Source organism: Uloborus diversus, chromosome 8, assembly GCF_026930045.1.
Source record: "Uloborus diversus isolate 005 chromosome 8, Udiv.v.3.1, whole genome shotgun sequence".
Lineage (NCBI taxonomy): Eukaryota > Metazoa > Arthropoda > Arachnida > Araneae > Uloboridae > Uloborus > Uloborus diversus.
Window position 1 is genome coordinate 141,441,739 of NC_072738.1, and position 16,654 is coordinate 141,458,392.

The 16,654-nt window shown below is 31.5% G+C and overlaps 1 protein-coding gene across 1 annotated transcript in view; it reads left to right on the top strand.

Moving 5' to 3' along the window:
• LOC129228152 (uncharacterized) overlaps positions 1–15,034 on the top strand; it is a 31,534-nt gene extending 16,500 nt beyond the window's left edge. Inside the window, exon 6 of the mRNA XM_054862802.1 lies at positions 14,886–15,034. Coding sequence (XP_054718777.1) covers positions 14,886–14,957 — 72 coding nt within the window. The 3' untranslated portion in view covers positions 14,958–15,034. The remainder of the gene's footprint in view (positions 1–14,885) is intronic.
• Positions 15,035–16,654: the final 1,620 nt, after the last annotated feature.

A 16,654-nucleotide genomic window follows, 5' to 3' on the forward strand; every position in this document is an offset into this window, starting at 1 on the left:
CCCATACCTTGTTTTACACAAAGTGTCACACTTCACCTAACCCCTTCCACTCCCCTTGTCACATGTCTAGGGTTAACATCAAAAATTTGCTTGAAAATAGTTGCTTTAGTAGCTTGATATGTAAAAATTAGTCGCCTAATTAGTATACTTAGAGAAGCACTTGAGTTGCGTCTTGTATCTGTGTACTAGTTGGTTTTTCCAATAGTTTTTATAAATTTGCTAACTCAAAAAAATGCATCGTGTGACACAACCACACAGTAGAACATCTTAAAACATCTAGTAAACACAAGACAACCAAAACGGAACTTCTCATATCTAACATTTGTTTCAACATTAACTTAGTTCATTAAGCATTTTTCAATGAAATTACTGTTTTAAAAATTAAGTTATTTTTTCCAAACCCTCTTATAAATGCCATGAGATGAAAAGAAAGTTTAATAAAGATTTTTTTTTTAAGTCCAAGGTAAATTAAACATACTTACTCTGATTTTAAACACGGAAAGTAATTATAAATAGAGTTTGCCTAAGAATAAAACAAATATACAGTTACTGCACAGTTGAAAATTTTTAACATTTAATTTAAAACTTTGATGGCAAATGGAAAACTTATGTTCATCTTAACTTATGGCATTTTTTGGTTTTTTAGTTATATATCAATAAAACTTGTTTTTCTTTTCTCAACAATAAAGTTTAACTTAGTTTCTTTCTTTCTTTTCTACTGTTCTTCCTTTTTCTTGTAACTTCTCTACACCTTTTACCATCCCTTTTGCAACACTAATTTCAAACAAATCATCTTTCTTCATAGCTGATTTTAGTCATTGGTTTGCTAATTTCAATAGAGAATCTGGAAAGTCTTAAATGGGGCTTCAGCGCAACCATCTTCGCCTTCTCTTTGAGTAATTCAATTGATTTTGTTCTAAATTTGAGATAGTGAGAAGCAAAGGGATGCAAGTGGCAAAATTAAAAATTTGGAGATAACCAGTAACAAATGGTAGGTGAACCTCTCCTCTGTCTTGGGGCAAGAGATTGTACTAGTAGCCCTGGTAGGTGCTGCTGTATAGCATGATTTAGAAAAAAAATTCAATTAAAGCCTACCTAGGATCTGATCTTTAAACGCGTTTTACTCGAAACTTAAAATAGTCCACTTGCATCCGTTGCTTCTCACTGCCTCATTTGATTTCTGCTTTTCTTTTTCAATCATCTTCGCATTCTTCGTTTTCCATCATATAGTCTGTTCATTGTTCTTCCAGATTCAACTTTCCTTGTTCTTCCAGATAATTTTTATATGTCTTGTGTGCCATTTTCGAAATTCTATTGTTATTTTTACCTCTCCAACACGTTGGTATTTTGGCAAAGAGTCTCTCAATATTAGTCTTCATTTAGCATCCGTTCAAACATTTTAGACTTATCTTCAACCAGAATAACTCCGTTAATCAAAGATAGCATGAGTCAAAATAATTCCCAATTGTCAAAAATACTAAAATGTTTACAAGAAACAAAAGGATTGAAACCTAAAACGGGATGTATTTTTCTCGAAGCCACGTGTTGAGACCATCATCGTACTCACGTTAAGAAAATTAGATTGAGAAACTATTTTTAAAATGTTTCAAGTACAGTTTATTTTTTTGCTATCGAATTCAAGCCCATACCCCGTTCTACGTTTCGTCCTCTGTCGCTGAACTCGCTTAACGCGGTGAAACGCAACTAAATAGATCATACAATTTTTGTAAAATCAATAAATGCCATTAGTGCGCTCAAATCGATTTTCTACTTTTTTTTCTAATGAATATTACACAACATATGAAAAAATAATCACCCAATATTCTAAAAAGTCGTCAATTTTTTCAAAATACAGTAAACTCCCGATTATCCGCGGAATTGGGTGGCACAAGTGCCGCGGATAATAAAAATCGCGGATAACCGCAAAAAGACTAAAATGGGGACAAATCAGGTAAAAATTGTCCTATCTCAAATTCTTAACTGTATTGATGCATAACACTTTCTGCAAACAGTGAAAATATATATAGAGTACAAATGTTTTATATTTTTGCACAACCGAACTTAACATCAATAACAAACAAGTGTATGTACGATGAAGAACGCACAATAATAATAATAATAATAATAATAAAATTAAATTAAATCAATCAATCAAGAGTAGGGGAATAATGAGAGTTCTGCACCAGGAGGCGGTGTTGCGGTGTTAACACCGCCTCCCCCTCCCACTCTTCCTCCCACCGCCTCCTCCACTTCCTCCCCACCCCCTCCCGACCTTGGGGTTGACCCTCCCCACGACCGGGGCCGCCGCGAGAACCCGTAGAAGGTGACGAGGGTTTTTCCCGCGTTTTAGATATTTTTCCCGCGTTTTCGGACTTAGAATATTTTGAACTTGTTGTCATGGTATCCACAAAGTTTTTACTTTTTGGATGGCAACACTTGTTTGAGTTTCGGTTTTCGGTTGGCAACACTTGTTGTCATGACAACCAGAGTTTTTAGTTTTCGGTTGGCAACACTTGTTGCTATGTTTTAACTTATGCTATGTTTAACGTCGGTGGCGCCATCTATTGAGAGGTTGATTTTTTATTTCCGGACTTTGAATATTTCTGCGAATTTAATTATTTTTATTTTTACAGAGTGTCGCTGCTGGGAATCGAACACCCAAACTTTGAGTTAGCAAAAACGTATGCTAACCACTATGCTATATTTTTCATTACTCTTTCAGTCTTAATGTGAATCTATACCATGACAACGAATATTACAATTAAATTAATTTTAAAACCATCAGTTAATTTACTCTTTAGTACTAATCATGGCATATCATTAACTGAATTTCAGCTCATAATTGAAACTATAATCATTATTATTATTTTTCATAATAACAAAGTTTTCACTTAAGTAAAGATTTATTTAAATACAACCCATTCGAGATTTTAGATTTGGTTCAATGCTTTGTGGACTTGAAATATATTTTAAACTTTGATTTTCTTTTTCATGCATTTCAAACTTTATCATTTTTATTTTTTCTAACTTGTTAAATTTTCTTAACTAATTTCATTTTTCTTTGTCAAATTTACAAATATTTTTTCTAACTTGTAAAAATTTCGAAGAAATAATTTTCTTAACTAATTTTTTTTGACTTTCATACAACAAAATATTTTTTCTTACTTGTTAAATTTTCAAAGAAATAATTAACTTAAATATTCTTTCACACATTTTGAACTTTAACGTTTTTTCCTGTCATTTAGCACTTTGATTTTTTTTTTTTTTTCACTATTTTAGCGTTTTTCAATTATTTTCAGTCTTTAACTATTTTCTTAACTTTTTAGTCTTTAACTAATTTCAAGCATTTCAGACTTAGATTATTTTTTCGTGATTTCGATTTTTTTTTAGTATATTTTAGAGTTTGATCATTTTCTCGCTTGTTTTTACTTTATCGTTTTTTTTTTTTCCCCGATATTTTTAAACTTAGAAATTTTTCACAAGTAGTGACAGGAATCGAACCTTCAAATTTTTCAAAACGTTATCATGTCTTCAATTTTTGCAATCATGTCAAACTTGCAATCAATTTACTCGTAGTAGTAATTAACACTTATCATTAACAAATTTTCTCAGATTTTAAAAAAATCAACTTAATTAATTTTTTCCAGTAAGCAAATTGCGCACTCAAGTTACATTCCAACACTGCATATATGTTTCAAGAGTTTCATTGAATTTATCACATTCCATTTAATTAACTCTAATAATTACTTTTTCATTAATACTTAACTTAATCATTTTATCATACATTTATTCCAGTTACAAAATTATGCTTAAAAGTTATTTATTTTTCTTAGCACAAGAGATTTTAACATGTTCCTACTAAAATGCTTTTCACTCTAGTTTGAGTTTACTAAAATAGCAACTCATTTACGATTTAGATTCATTTAATCGTCTTTGATTCTTTTTTCATTGTTAATATTTTAAATTATCACATACGTTATTATTTTTATACATTTATCCATTTAATTTTCGAAAATCTACAATCAATTTACTTTTCGTATTAATTAACACTTATCACTATCAAATATTTTCATGAATTTTAAAAAATTATCTTCTTAAATAATTTTTTACTGTAACCAAATTTCCCACTCAAGTTATATTTTATCACTACATATACTTTTCATGAGTTTCACTTAATTTATCGCATTTCATTTAATTAACTCTAATAATTATTTTTTATCATCGATATTTAAGTTAATCATATTTTCCTTTCTTTATTTTTTTTTTCATGCAAACACTCTTGATGGAATAAAACAAAATTTTCAACTTTCATGAATTAAATCCCCTCTGAATATTTTATTTTACTTTAACATATTCTCACGCGTTTTACTATTTATCATTCATTTACCAAAGTGATGAAAAATGTTCCCGCTATTATATTCAAAATACAACTCTTTCAATATAGTTATTTTCCAAGACGAAAGTTAACAAGTTTTTTCTAAATTATTACTTTACAGCCAACTAATTTCATTAACAGAGTTTTCAATACAATTTATGAATTTCAGTTTTATTTATTAATTTTTCATTCGCATGCAAATAAATTCAAAGTCGCATATTTCATTCAAGTCGGCTTCAATTTTGTATAACTGAAGAAGCTTCCAACAAAATACTCCCACATCACAACCAAGACTTACAAAAGATATTTTTACAAAATTTCATATCATTTCAAGAATATACACACTCATATAAAATCCCCAACAGAATAAAATAAAAAGTTTGCTTAACACAATTTTAGACCTATCACAAGTACTATATTTGCTCCTTTTTAAGAATTTTCATTAAACTTCGAATTAATTTAATACTAGTTCATGATCAACATAAACAGATAGGAACAGACACATACAATCTTCGTGAAAAAAAAAAAAAAAAAAAAAAAAACCGGAATCAATAGTAAATTTATCATACGAAGAAAAAAATATTTTAAAGTCAAAAATCCAACCTTTGTAGGAAAAGACTCCTCCAATACTTATGCATTGATGCATTATTGAAGATAATGAATAATATTACAAAATATGCGTCGATTTTAAATTTAACAACGGCATAAAATGTAATATTATCCAAACTTCATTTCCATGCCTTCCTAGAATGTTCTGACTGCAACCAACACTCTCTTCACTAAGCGTCCATCCACATCGAAAGCACAATGGATAATGAAAGATGAAACATAGGCTTATCTCAGATTTTATCTTATCATAGTGAGTCATGGAATTCACGTGGTAAGATTTCAACTCAATACTAACGGCTGTAAACACATGTGACCTCTTTTATCGCCCAAAAACTTAATTAAAGAAGATACATCGATTTAAATCTTTATTTGAAACTAATTTCCTAATTAATTTCAAAACCACTGTCGACGATTTATTTATTTTTTATTTTTTCCCGAACTTGAACTGTCTACAAAGTTATTCTATTCTATTCGTTTCTCATGCACACACACACACACACACACACACACACACACACACACACACACACACACACTTAAAGACTTAATTTTTTCTATTCGCAATCAGTCCACCATAACATTTCACATTTTGAAAAAGACCATAGTTATTACTTTTTTAAACTGAGTTGTTTTCCAATGATTATTTCACTGTGGAGATTATTTTCAGTGCGTTCTTATTCTTTTAATAGTTTTCACCAATTAAGCATTACAATTATTTATTCTTCCAAAAACATAGCGATTTTCACATTTCCAAAAAATATTTCTAGTGATTTTATTTTTACAACAGCGAATTCAATTTCCTTAGAAATTTTCGAATGTATTTTGTCATATTAAAACGAATGCATTATTCAAGTTATACATATGTACATGGTGTTGCAATCAACCTTGAATGAATAATTGCAGGTCTTAACATATAAAAAAAATTTCAACTTGTAAGAATATTTCTTTTTTTTTTTTGTTTCAAAACAATATTTTTTCAAACTTGTAATATTTTTCTACTTAGAAAATGAAATCAAATATTTTTTTTTTCTTCAATTATATAAAATGTTTTTAAGAATTAATTTCTCAAACTTGTAATGTATTTCCACTAATTAAAAAAAATCAATTTTTTTTTTCAATCATATAAAAATAAATTTTTAATCTTACAAAAATAATTTTTTCCGCAAAAATATTTTTTTCAAAACAAAAAATAATATTTTTATAACATATTATTTTTTTTTTCTTTTCAACCTTTTTTCACAAAACTATTTTTTTTTTTTTTTCATTTTTTTTTTTCAAATTTACAAAAATAAATTTAATCAACTGAATCTTTAAACAGAATGATTTAATTAATTTTAAAACTAGCAATCACTTTACTTTTTGTATTAATAACAACTATTGTTAATCCATTTACTCTTTGCACTCTCAGTATTAATTAGCACACATGCATTACAAATAATAGTAATGTTTAAGATACTTATAAATCATTCACTCAAGCTTTCAAATATCCAATTATCATGTTATTGTTCAATCATGTGAGGGAACTTGTAATGAAACTTTACTCATCAATCGAAATTATAAGCGAAAATATCACATTTTTAGCAATTAATATAATCATACAATTAACTTTGAATTTAAGAAAATTAAAAACTCTTATACACTTAGTAACACATCGGTCGAAATGGTTTACGATCAGGTGAGTGTCTTTTATCAATTGAGAGAACAACATAGTTGAGAAAGAGCGCTCACATTTCATATTAGAATTTATAAGTCTTTAAGGTATTTCTCCAATATTGAATGCAGTATTAATACGTATGAATTTCAACATGTGAATGTGACTGTATATTATTTTTCAACACATTAACTTGTTTAAGGTTCACTATCATAATTTTCAACTTTTTCTTAACATATGTTGAAATATATTATGTGTGTCAATCTATTGAAATATCACAAAAATCATATTCTCACTCAAACTTTATTACAATACCATACAGTGAAACAAACAAAATACAGCCATTCTAAAGCTTGCTTACAAGAAAACGCATGTAGAAATATATGAAAGATTAATTTCAAAGCACAAATCATCAACTATATACAACGCAAAGCAATAAAACAAGTTTAACTGCCTTAAAGGATAACAGATACATTTTGAAGGATAGAGGTAATTCATTTATAAAACTTATTAATTTACTACTTAGCTAAAGGTGCGTATTTCGCAGTCTGAACTTCCACATTGACAATATGATCCAACGCCCACCCAGATCCAAGTTGTATAAACACCTCTAAGGCGTTTTCAACCTGACCAATAGCATCATTCAAATGTTCTAAGATAGTGTCCTTAACAAGTTCTATTCGCATTACACTTCTAAAATAAGAAGTAATCAAATTATCATCATCATCATTATCATTATCACCAACATGACGACTCAGCACTGCCTTCATTACTATGCACCATTTAATGCTTCGTTTTTCATCTATTTCATCCTTCAATATTTGAATAATTTGGGGTCTTAACTCATCAAAACACATTTTTATGTCTTGAGAATTTTGAGGAGCAGGTGTTACAAACTCCGTAGCAAAAACACCGAATGTAGTTTGTCGAGTAGGTTTTAATCTCTTTGGGACATGAGTTTTCACTGTAACTTGCTTCACTGCACTATGCATAACACGAACGTGATGCAAAAGGGTAGATTTACTAGCAAGCACTTTTTCCGCACTGATCACATGTATAGCTTCGTCCATGTATCAGGATATGCCTTTTCAAACTATCCTCTCGTTTAAACTTTCTGTCACATTTCGAACATGCAAAGGTGGTAGTAGAATTATGAATCTTCAAATGACGATTCAAAGCAGATTTCCACTTGAATGACTTTCCACATTCTTGACATATGAATGAGGGACCATGCTCCTTAATATGTAGATTCAAATGCTTTCTTTCATCGAATAGCATGTCGCACTTTTCACATCTATAAGACTTCTTTCTAGAATGTATCTTTTGATGACTTCTCAAAGTAGACTCACGCCCAAAGGAAGCATTACATTTCATACAACAAAATGGTTTCATTCCTGAATGAGTCTTAAGATGTTGATTCAAATTTGAATTTGAACTAAATTGCTTCCCACATGAAGCACATACCTGTAAAAGATATAAAGGAAAAATAAATCAAAAATTATCAGAAACTTTTTTTATTTAAGTCAATTCTATCATTGAAAATAGCATTTAAAACACTAGCACATATGAAGTTTCGTGCTATATACTTTCTCAACATCATTTCATCATCTAAATTTAAACTCAAATGAAATGTAAATAAATACATAAAACGTGAAAACAAAACTCCTGTTTACATCATATTCAATTCTTTTAATAACACAAGAATCCGAAAGTTGAAATTTTATAAAAGTTCATTTAAAAATACAGCACACAATATCGTTTACTGTTCCGCTACCAAAATTCAGCATGTACAATTTTTCCACTAAACTAACAAGCTTCTTTAGAATATTAAAGTAAGATGCTTATCAAATAAGCGCAAACCTTCAAGTAAGCACATTCTATGAAAATATTAATCAATTTTCATGAAATGAATATTTCGTACTCACACTTTTGAAATAGAAAAATTGATGAAATCTTTACCCAAAATCATTTATTATATTATTTTCATACTGCTTGAGCCCTCAAATATTTCAACAAAAGAATTATCACATAACACACTCAAAAATAAATACTTACATGTGATGATAAAACATCTTCACGACTCACACCACCATCAACAATATTCGAGTTTTCCCTATGATTTTCCATTAGAAAAGCTCTAAAGAAATTCGAAACACCAAGTTAAAATTTTCAGCTGTTCGAAAAAGTTTTTCGATAGAAGTTAACTCCAGCACAGAAAACCTCCCGTCATGATCGGAATGGAATCCAAACCACCAAATGATCTTTCGAAGTAACCACATCAAATTTATACTTTCGAAGGATGCGTTAAACAAAAAGGTGAAATTATCAACCAATGAGAATGCTAAATGAAATGGATGAGAGAACCAATGAGCTTAATGCATCTGTTTGAATACAATCCTTTCACAACAGTAAAAAATAAAACAAAATTAACAAATAAATACAGATAAATTCAATCCATATGTGACCATCAAGATCTTTCTCAAAATTTGTCGAAGACTACTCTGAGTGGAGTTGAGTTGTCTTCGACAAATTTTGAGAAAGATCTTGATGGTCACAATGTATAAAAATAATAACGTATGTGATAATTTAAAATATTAACAATGAAAAAAGAATCAAAGACGATTAAATGAATCTAAATCGTAAATGAGTTGCTATTTTAGTAAACTCAAACTAGAGTGAAAAGCATTTTAGTAGGAACATGTTAACATCTCTTGTGCTAAGAAAAATAAATAACTTTTAAGCATAATTTTGTAACTGGAATAAGTGTATGATAAAATGATTAAGTTAAGTATTAATGAAAAAGTAATTATTAGAGTTAATTAAATGGAATGTGATAAATTCAATGAAACTCTTGAAACATATATGCAGTGTTGGAATGTAACTTGAGTGCGCAATTTGCTTACTGGAAAAAATTAATTAAGTTGATTTTTTTAAAATCTGAGAAAATTTGTTAATGATAAGTGTTAATTACTACTACGAGTAAATTGATTGCAAGTTTGACATGATTGCAAAAATTGAAGACATGATAACGTTTTGAAAAATTTGAAGGTTCGATTCCTGTCACTACTTGTGAAAAATTTCTAAGTTTAAAAATATCGGGGAAAAAAAAAACGATAAAGTAAAAACAAGCGAGAAAATGATCAAACTCTAAAATATACTAAAAAAAAAATCGAAATCACGAAAAAATAATCTAAGTCTGAAATGCTTGAAATTAGTTAAAGACTAAAAAGTTAAGAAAATAGTTAAAGACTGAAAATAATTGAAAAACGCTAAAATAGTGAAAAAAAAAAAATCAAAGTGCTAAATGACAGGAAAAAACGTTAAAGTTCAAAATGTGTGAAAGAATATTTAAGTTAATTATTTCTTTGAAAATTTAACAAGTAAGAAAAAATATTTTGTTGTATGAAAGTCAAAAAAAATTAGTTAAGAAAATTATTTCTTCGAAATTTTTACAAGTTAGAAAAAATATTTGTAAATTTGACAAAGAAAAATGAAATTAGTTAAGAAAATTTAACAAGTTAGAAAAAATAAAAATGATAAAGTTTGAAATGCATGAAAAAGAAAATCAAAGTTTAAAATATATTTCAAGTCCACAAAGCATTGAACCAAATCTAAAATCTCGAATGGGTTGTATTTAAATAAATCTTTACTTAAGTGAAAACTTTGTTATTATGAAAAATAATAATAATGATTATAGTTTCAATTATGAGCTGAAATTCAGTTAATGATATGCCATGATTAGTACTAAAGAGTAAATTAACTGATGGTTTTAAAATTAATTTAATTGTAATATTCGTTGTCATGGTATAGATTCACATTAAGACTGAAAGAGTAATGAAAAATATAGCATAGTGGTTAGCATACGTTTTTGCTAACTCAAAGTTTGGGTGTTCGATTCCCAGCAGCGACACTCTGTAAAAATAAAAATAATTAAATTCGCAGAAATATTCAAAGTCCGGAAATAAAAAATCAACCTCTCAATAGATGGCGCCACCGACGTTAAACATAGCATAAGTTAAAACATAGCAACAAGTGTTGCCAACCGAAAACTAAAAACTCTGGTTGTCATGACAACAAGTGTTGCCAACCGAAAACCGAAACTCAAACAAGTGTTGCCATCCAAAAAGTAAAAACTTTGTGGATACCATGACAACAAGTTCAAAATATTCTAAGTCCGAAAACGCGGGAAAAATATCTAAAACGCGGGAAAAACCCTCGTCACCTTCTACGGGTTCTCGCGGCGGCCCCGGTCGTGGGGAGGGTCAACCCCAAGGTCGGGAGGGGGTGGGGAGGAAGTGGAGGAGGCGGTGGGAGGAAGAGTGGGAGGGGGAGGCGGTGTTAACACCGCAACACCGCCTCCTGGTGCAGGACTCTCATTATTCCCCTACTATCAAGCAAAAACAACTGAGTGTAAATTTACAATTTTTCAAAAAAAAAAAAAAACAGCCACTGGTATTTGCTTTTTACTGCGAAAATACATGTTCGTGATTGTTGATTGATTCGCGGATAATCCGCCCCGCGGATAAACCGCTCGCGGATAATCGGGAGTTTGCTTTTGGGCCTTTTTTGACAAAAGAGTCGTCTTAGTCGCCAACGGTCAGAAATAGTCACAAAACCCTACATGTCACTGTTGCCCTACTAGCAAAATTTCTTGCATCAACCTTGACAGATCTTGATATTATACTGACGGCGTCAATATTGACGTGTTTCATACTGCATAAAGCTTGCATAAAGATTAAAAAGCAATATTACTATAACAACACGTATGCAACATTGCATTCATCTTAAAATATCAATATTGATAATACCTTAAAATAACAACATTGCATACATGTTGATGCCGTCAAGATGATATTGATTTCATGCTGTCGCCGTCAAGGTAATTAGTACACAATAGAGCAGGTGGACCTTCGTTGATACTTGCGCATGCGCACAGTTCTTTCTACCCAGCGTCCCTCGCATTGCTGGCACATTGATTCAGTCGGTTCAGAGGAGTTGCACGTGGCTTTGCATTTTTTAGGCTTCGTTAAGTTGGTTGCTTAGTTATTAGTGTGGAATAGTATTGTTTTAGGAATAACTTATGAATAACTGATATTTGCATTTGTTTATTAATATAGTACTAAACAAGTCATATCGCAGACGATGTGCGATCAATGTTAGAAATGGCCGATAATAACAAAGGACATGAAGTCCAGAATTTCGTATTATCACTTCAATCTCACAAGTAAGATTAATTTTATTCAATGGTTATTTATGTTATTCTTTGAGATAAATTCATATGTTTTGTCCATGGGATATTTTCAATGCTGACATCCATTTGAAAATGTACTTTATTGTATTTATTTATTATTTTGCTACCTTTACTCTTAAATGTGCTATAAAAACTTCCGCAATTATTTCTAAATAGGCATTTTATGTCTTTATAATACAATTAGAAGCAAGAATTTAAAAAATAAGTCAAGTATTACGCAAAACGAAGAAACTTTCATTTTTTTTAATTAAATTGCGAGTACTATTAATATCTTTATATGAATTTCCGATCAGATGTCAGCTTTAAGAAAATATTCTCAGACTAGAAAACTATCTTGAAGAATAACAGAAATAATTAAAGAATGAAATTTAATTCTCGAGTTTGAAGTGAAAATAATACAAATAAATAAATGGATAAAACACCTTGCAAACGTGCTGATTTCATACTGTCATGTCAATGTATCCTGATATTTTCCTGTCATACCAATACGTATGCAATATTACAAAAGCAAGATCATCTTGCCTAGACCTTGATTTCATGCTGTCATGACAACATCTTGATATTATCCTGTCATATCAATACGTATGCAAGATTACAAAAGCAAGATCATCTTGCCTAGACCTTGATTTCATGCTGTCATGACAACATCTTGATATTATCCTGTCATATCAATACGTATGCAATGTTACAAAAGCAGCCTACCTTGATATTTTCCTGATATTATGCTGCATACACCTTGTCAGTCAATATTGTGGCAGCCTGCTGACAGCATAAAGGGAGTAACATAACAACATTGAGGCAGTATTAATGCAAGATGATTTTTCTTGCATGTCAACCTTTATGCAATACTGAGGCAAGATATTTTGCTTACTGGGGTTGTTCATAACAAACAAAAAATGTGATCATCTTTGTGTGTCATCTTTTTATCCTCTTCCTTACAGGAACCCCTCCTCCTCAAAGTGCGGCAGTATTTTTGGCTGATCCCTTATCTTAGCACAGGGCACAGGGTACAAAACGTTGACAAGTTGCTTGTTTCTATAATGGGTCTGAGTACTGTCCAACCACGGATTGTATGGAATTTGCAAACGTCCAGATGAGACGAATCTATCTGAATGAGAGGGAGAAGTAAATATTTGATGCACGTATTCCGCTCATTTGAATGAGACTCTGCTTCTGCAAAAGCTGACATCGCGAAAAAAAAATAGATTTGTCCATTGCAGTAAAATGGATGTTTGTCTTTCCATACAATCCGTGGTCAGACAGTATGGGTTTTTCATCATTTGTAGACCTGGTGCATTTCAAAAGAGGCGGCATCTATTTTTGGATACCATTTCTGGAGAGTTGGTCAACCGATTGAGAATATTTGAGAATTTTGGTGTCTAGTTTCCCCTTTAGATGGCGGCACCTGGCTTAATGCGAAATTGCACTAGGAATTTAATTTTACCAAGGGTATTCAGAGTCGAATGAATACTAAAGACATCTTTTGCATGCCACAAAACGATACCTGGATGCTGTTGATTTTCTGCATGTTGAAAATCCACCAACTGAAGCCAGGTTTGAGCCTGCACCCAAGGATACAAGAAACTTAAAAATTTGTGAGGAGATAAAACTCTCAGTTTGCTGAATGAAACACTGAATTTGATAATTGAGAGAATACGAACAGATACAGACACACCAGTTCCTACATCCGAAGAGGAGAAATATTTTGGTACCATTTGAAAAAAAGTGCAATAATGCAACACTGTGTCCAAATTTGACGAATCGTTAGACGAAATTTGTGAAATTAAAAAATTTTGGGAGGTCACAGCAATCTTCCATTGGTGTGTCCTTGACTGCATCTTAAAGCGTAAGAAACTGACATCCAAGCACTACTTCTGCCAGCAAGTAGAAAAGTCAGAAGTTGGTTATTCAATTTAAAAAGTTATACATCATTTAGTGCAAATTCGGCAACACATTATACATTTTGACTCACGAGGAAAAGCATATAGTGAGGTAAATTTCAGGAACAATATGCATATCTGTATTTTTTACAAATAATATGCTTGTGGATACAAGTGTGTTTATTCTTATCTTTTTGAGGTGTTCAGGTGAAAACTTCTTCAGGCTCATTGAGTTTTTTAAAGGGCCCAGGGCTGAGTGGGTGAAGAACGTCAGGAGTGTATACTCCTGGTAGGATCACCCAAGGCGTGAAGGTCACTCCATTATGCTCAGCTAAAGTCTGCAGGCATGAGGCAAAGTCAGACTTCAACCTATGGTGCCTCAAGGTATTTACCTCCTGAAGCTGCAACTTCCCCCTTCACCATGACCTGAATCATCTGTATTCCAACCCTTCTGCTGTTTTGGAGGGACTTTGTTCGCACGGCTTCATGCACTTGGTGTGATGTTTCTGTCTGCCAAGTGGGACAAGCAACAACAACAAAGGTTAATTTCAATGTTAAACTGAACCCAAGCACAGAAAAGTGGATAATGGAATTCGGAAATTTTCATTGTTGCCAAAAACAGACTAATTGCAGTAATTATAAAGATTAATGTGGGCAATCAAGTTTATCGAAAAGGAAAAATCTTATGGATTTAAGTTTCAAATTCTGTTGGTAGTCCCTAGCTAGCCTGATTTAGGTATTTATTTCATTTTTTGAAATACTTAACAGCAATTAAAAAAAAAAAAATAATAATAATCACTTTTTGTTCAAAAGTTTCAATTCAAGGTGACTTTGGTGCAAATGGGTATCAAAAATAATAATAATAATAATAATAAAATAATTAACTGATACAAATTTCATAATTTTTACATAACACAAATTTCCCGATCATTTAACGTATATATCTTAATTGCATAATAGAAATATTACATTCCATTTTCATTTTATTTGTATACAAGACCTTCAAGATCACCACATAGGCACGTAGACATCCAACACTTACCAACATATTAAAAAAACCATTGTTAGTGTAGGCCGATAATGTTTAACTTAAAACTATTTCTTAATTATTTCTTTCAGGAATGCTTTATACCAATAGCTGAAGCAGCCGCCAAAGATGGCCTCTGTGGGAAAAATGCTTCCAAGGAGTAATGCATTCTGTTCTTCAAGCCAAAAGATTTCTATACTTGAACGCCTGTGTACAATAGCAGATGCATAAGTTGACGAAATGAAAAAACCTATATGGCATTTTATTTTTAATAAATGTTATTTGTAGGCAGTTTTTATTAATTTTTAAAATTCTTGTAGAAAGTCAAATACTATTTACTAATTATCTACAAGCTAGAAAATTGGCTGTCAAGATATGATGGGTGAACATTGCTTCCACATTTGAACGAAGCCATTGCCTGTTTGGTGATATTTTGATAGTTGACATATTAACCCTAATTCCAGTGGATGAACGCTAAAATCCAGTAGACAGCGTTTATGGTTGACCACTTTTTTGTTTCTTCATTCCCCTAAAATGACAGTCTTACCAGTAAAACCAGAAGGGGGTGCACATTGGAGTAGTATTAGTTGCATGGGTGGAGGAGGCTTGCTGGCTCTCGAAGGGCCCTGTTCGTCCTTGTTTTGCATTTATAATGGAAGCCCACGTTCAATAGAGCCTTGAATTAGATCAAGTTTGTTCTATAAAGATGTAAAAAAATCGAAAAAAGTAATCTTCATAATATAGGTTTCTGGAGCCACCCCTGAGCTGTCACTTTCACTCTCATCCAGGGTTGCCAGACATCCCGGATTTCAAGGGACAGTCCTGTATTTTGAAAAACTGTCCCGCGTCCCGGGGAACTTCCATACAGGACGGCTTAGGTCCCGTATTCTAGCTAATAACAATATTTAACAAAACGAGACGTTATTTTAAGGGAAAAAGCAAAGGAAAACAAAAAATTTGAAATAAAGAGCAATGAGAAAATCATGGGGCAGCAAACACAAAAACTATTTTGTTTTAATTTTTTTTTCTTTTGGTGGTAGTCTATGAGGAGTCCAATTATTGCTTCCTCTTTGTTCATTGACTAATGTTGGAAATATATCGTCAATCGCCATGAAAACAATTTTCATACTTTGATCGGCGACATTTTGTAAGATTTAATACTTTATTACGAATACAATTGAATATTTCAGATTTATCATGAAGAGACGTTCTACGTTTGAAAGCATCCCTTAAAAATACACTGCATCCAGTAATTGCCCTCAACCTCAAAAATATCAACCCCCCCTCCCCTTCACTTCTAGAAGCCTGTCCCGTATTTACTGTTCTTAAATCTGGCAACCCTGCTCTCATCTCCCTTTTTTATTGAGGAAACATATTGGGACCGCTTTTCTTCTCAAAATTGAAGTCTGATCGTAGGGAGCGAAGATTAGCCAGTGGAAAGTGGAGCAGACTGTTTACAAAACAAAAGCAGGTCCAATTGCCTTTATAATGGTAAAAAAGAACGTTTTGTCTAAGAAAATAGAAAGTAGAGTTTGCATTACATTTAAAAGTACTTTTTGCTTCCACATAATTTATTTCAAAATTGCTAAAACATTCTTTTGAAAAAAGAAAACAAAATAAGGGCGCCTTTTGAGAGGGCCCACCGGGAAATGTCCTGGTCAAGTATATGGTCAGTCCGGGCCGGCACCCAGTAGCAACTAAGATACAGCAAATGGCAGTAAAAACCGCTTCTGTAGGGGAAAACTAGCTTTTAGATGTTTTTTCATTCACCTTTGTAAACAGACACAAGACATAAATTTCCATCCTTTTATTCCAATATCTCATTTTAGCAAAAATGTACACCGATGTCTTAAAATAAATC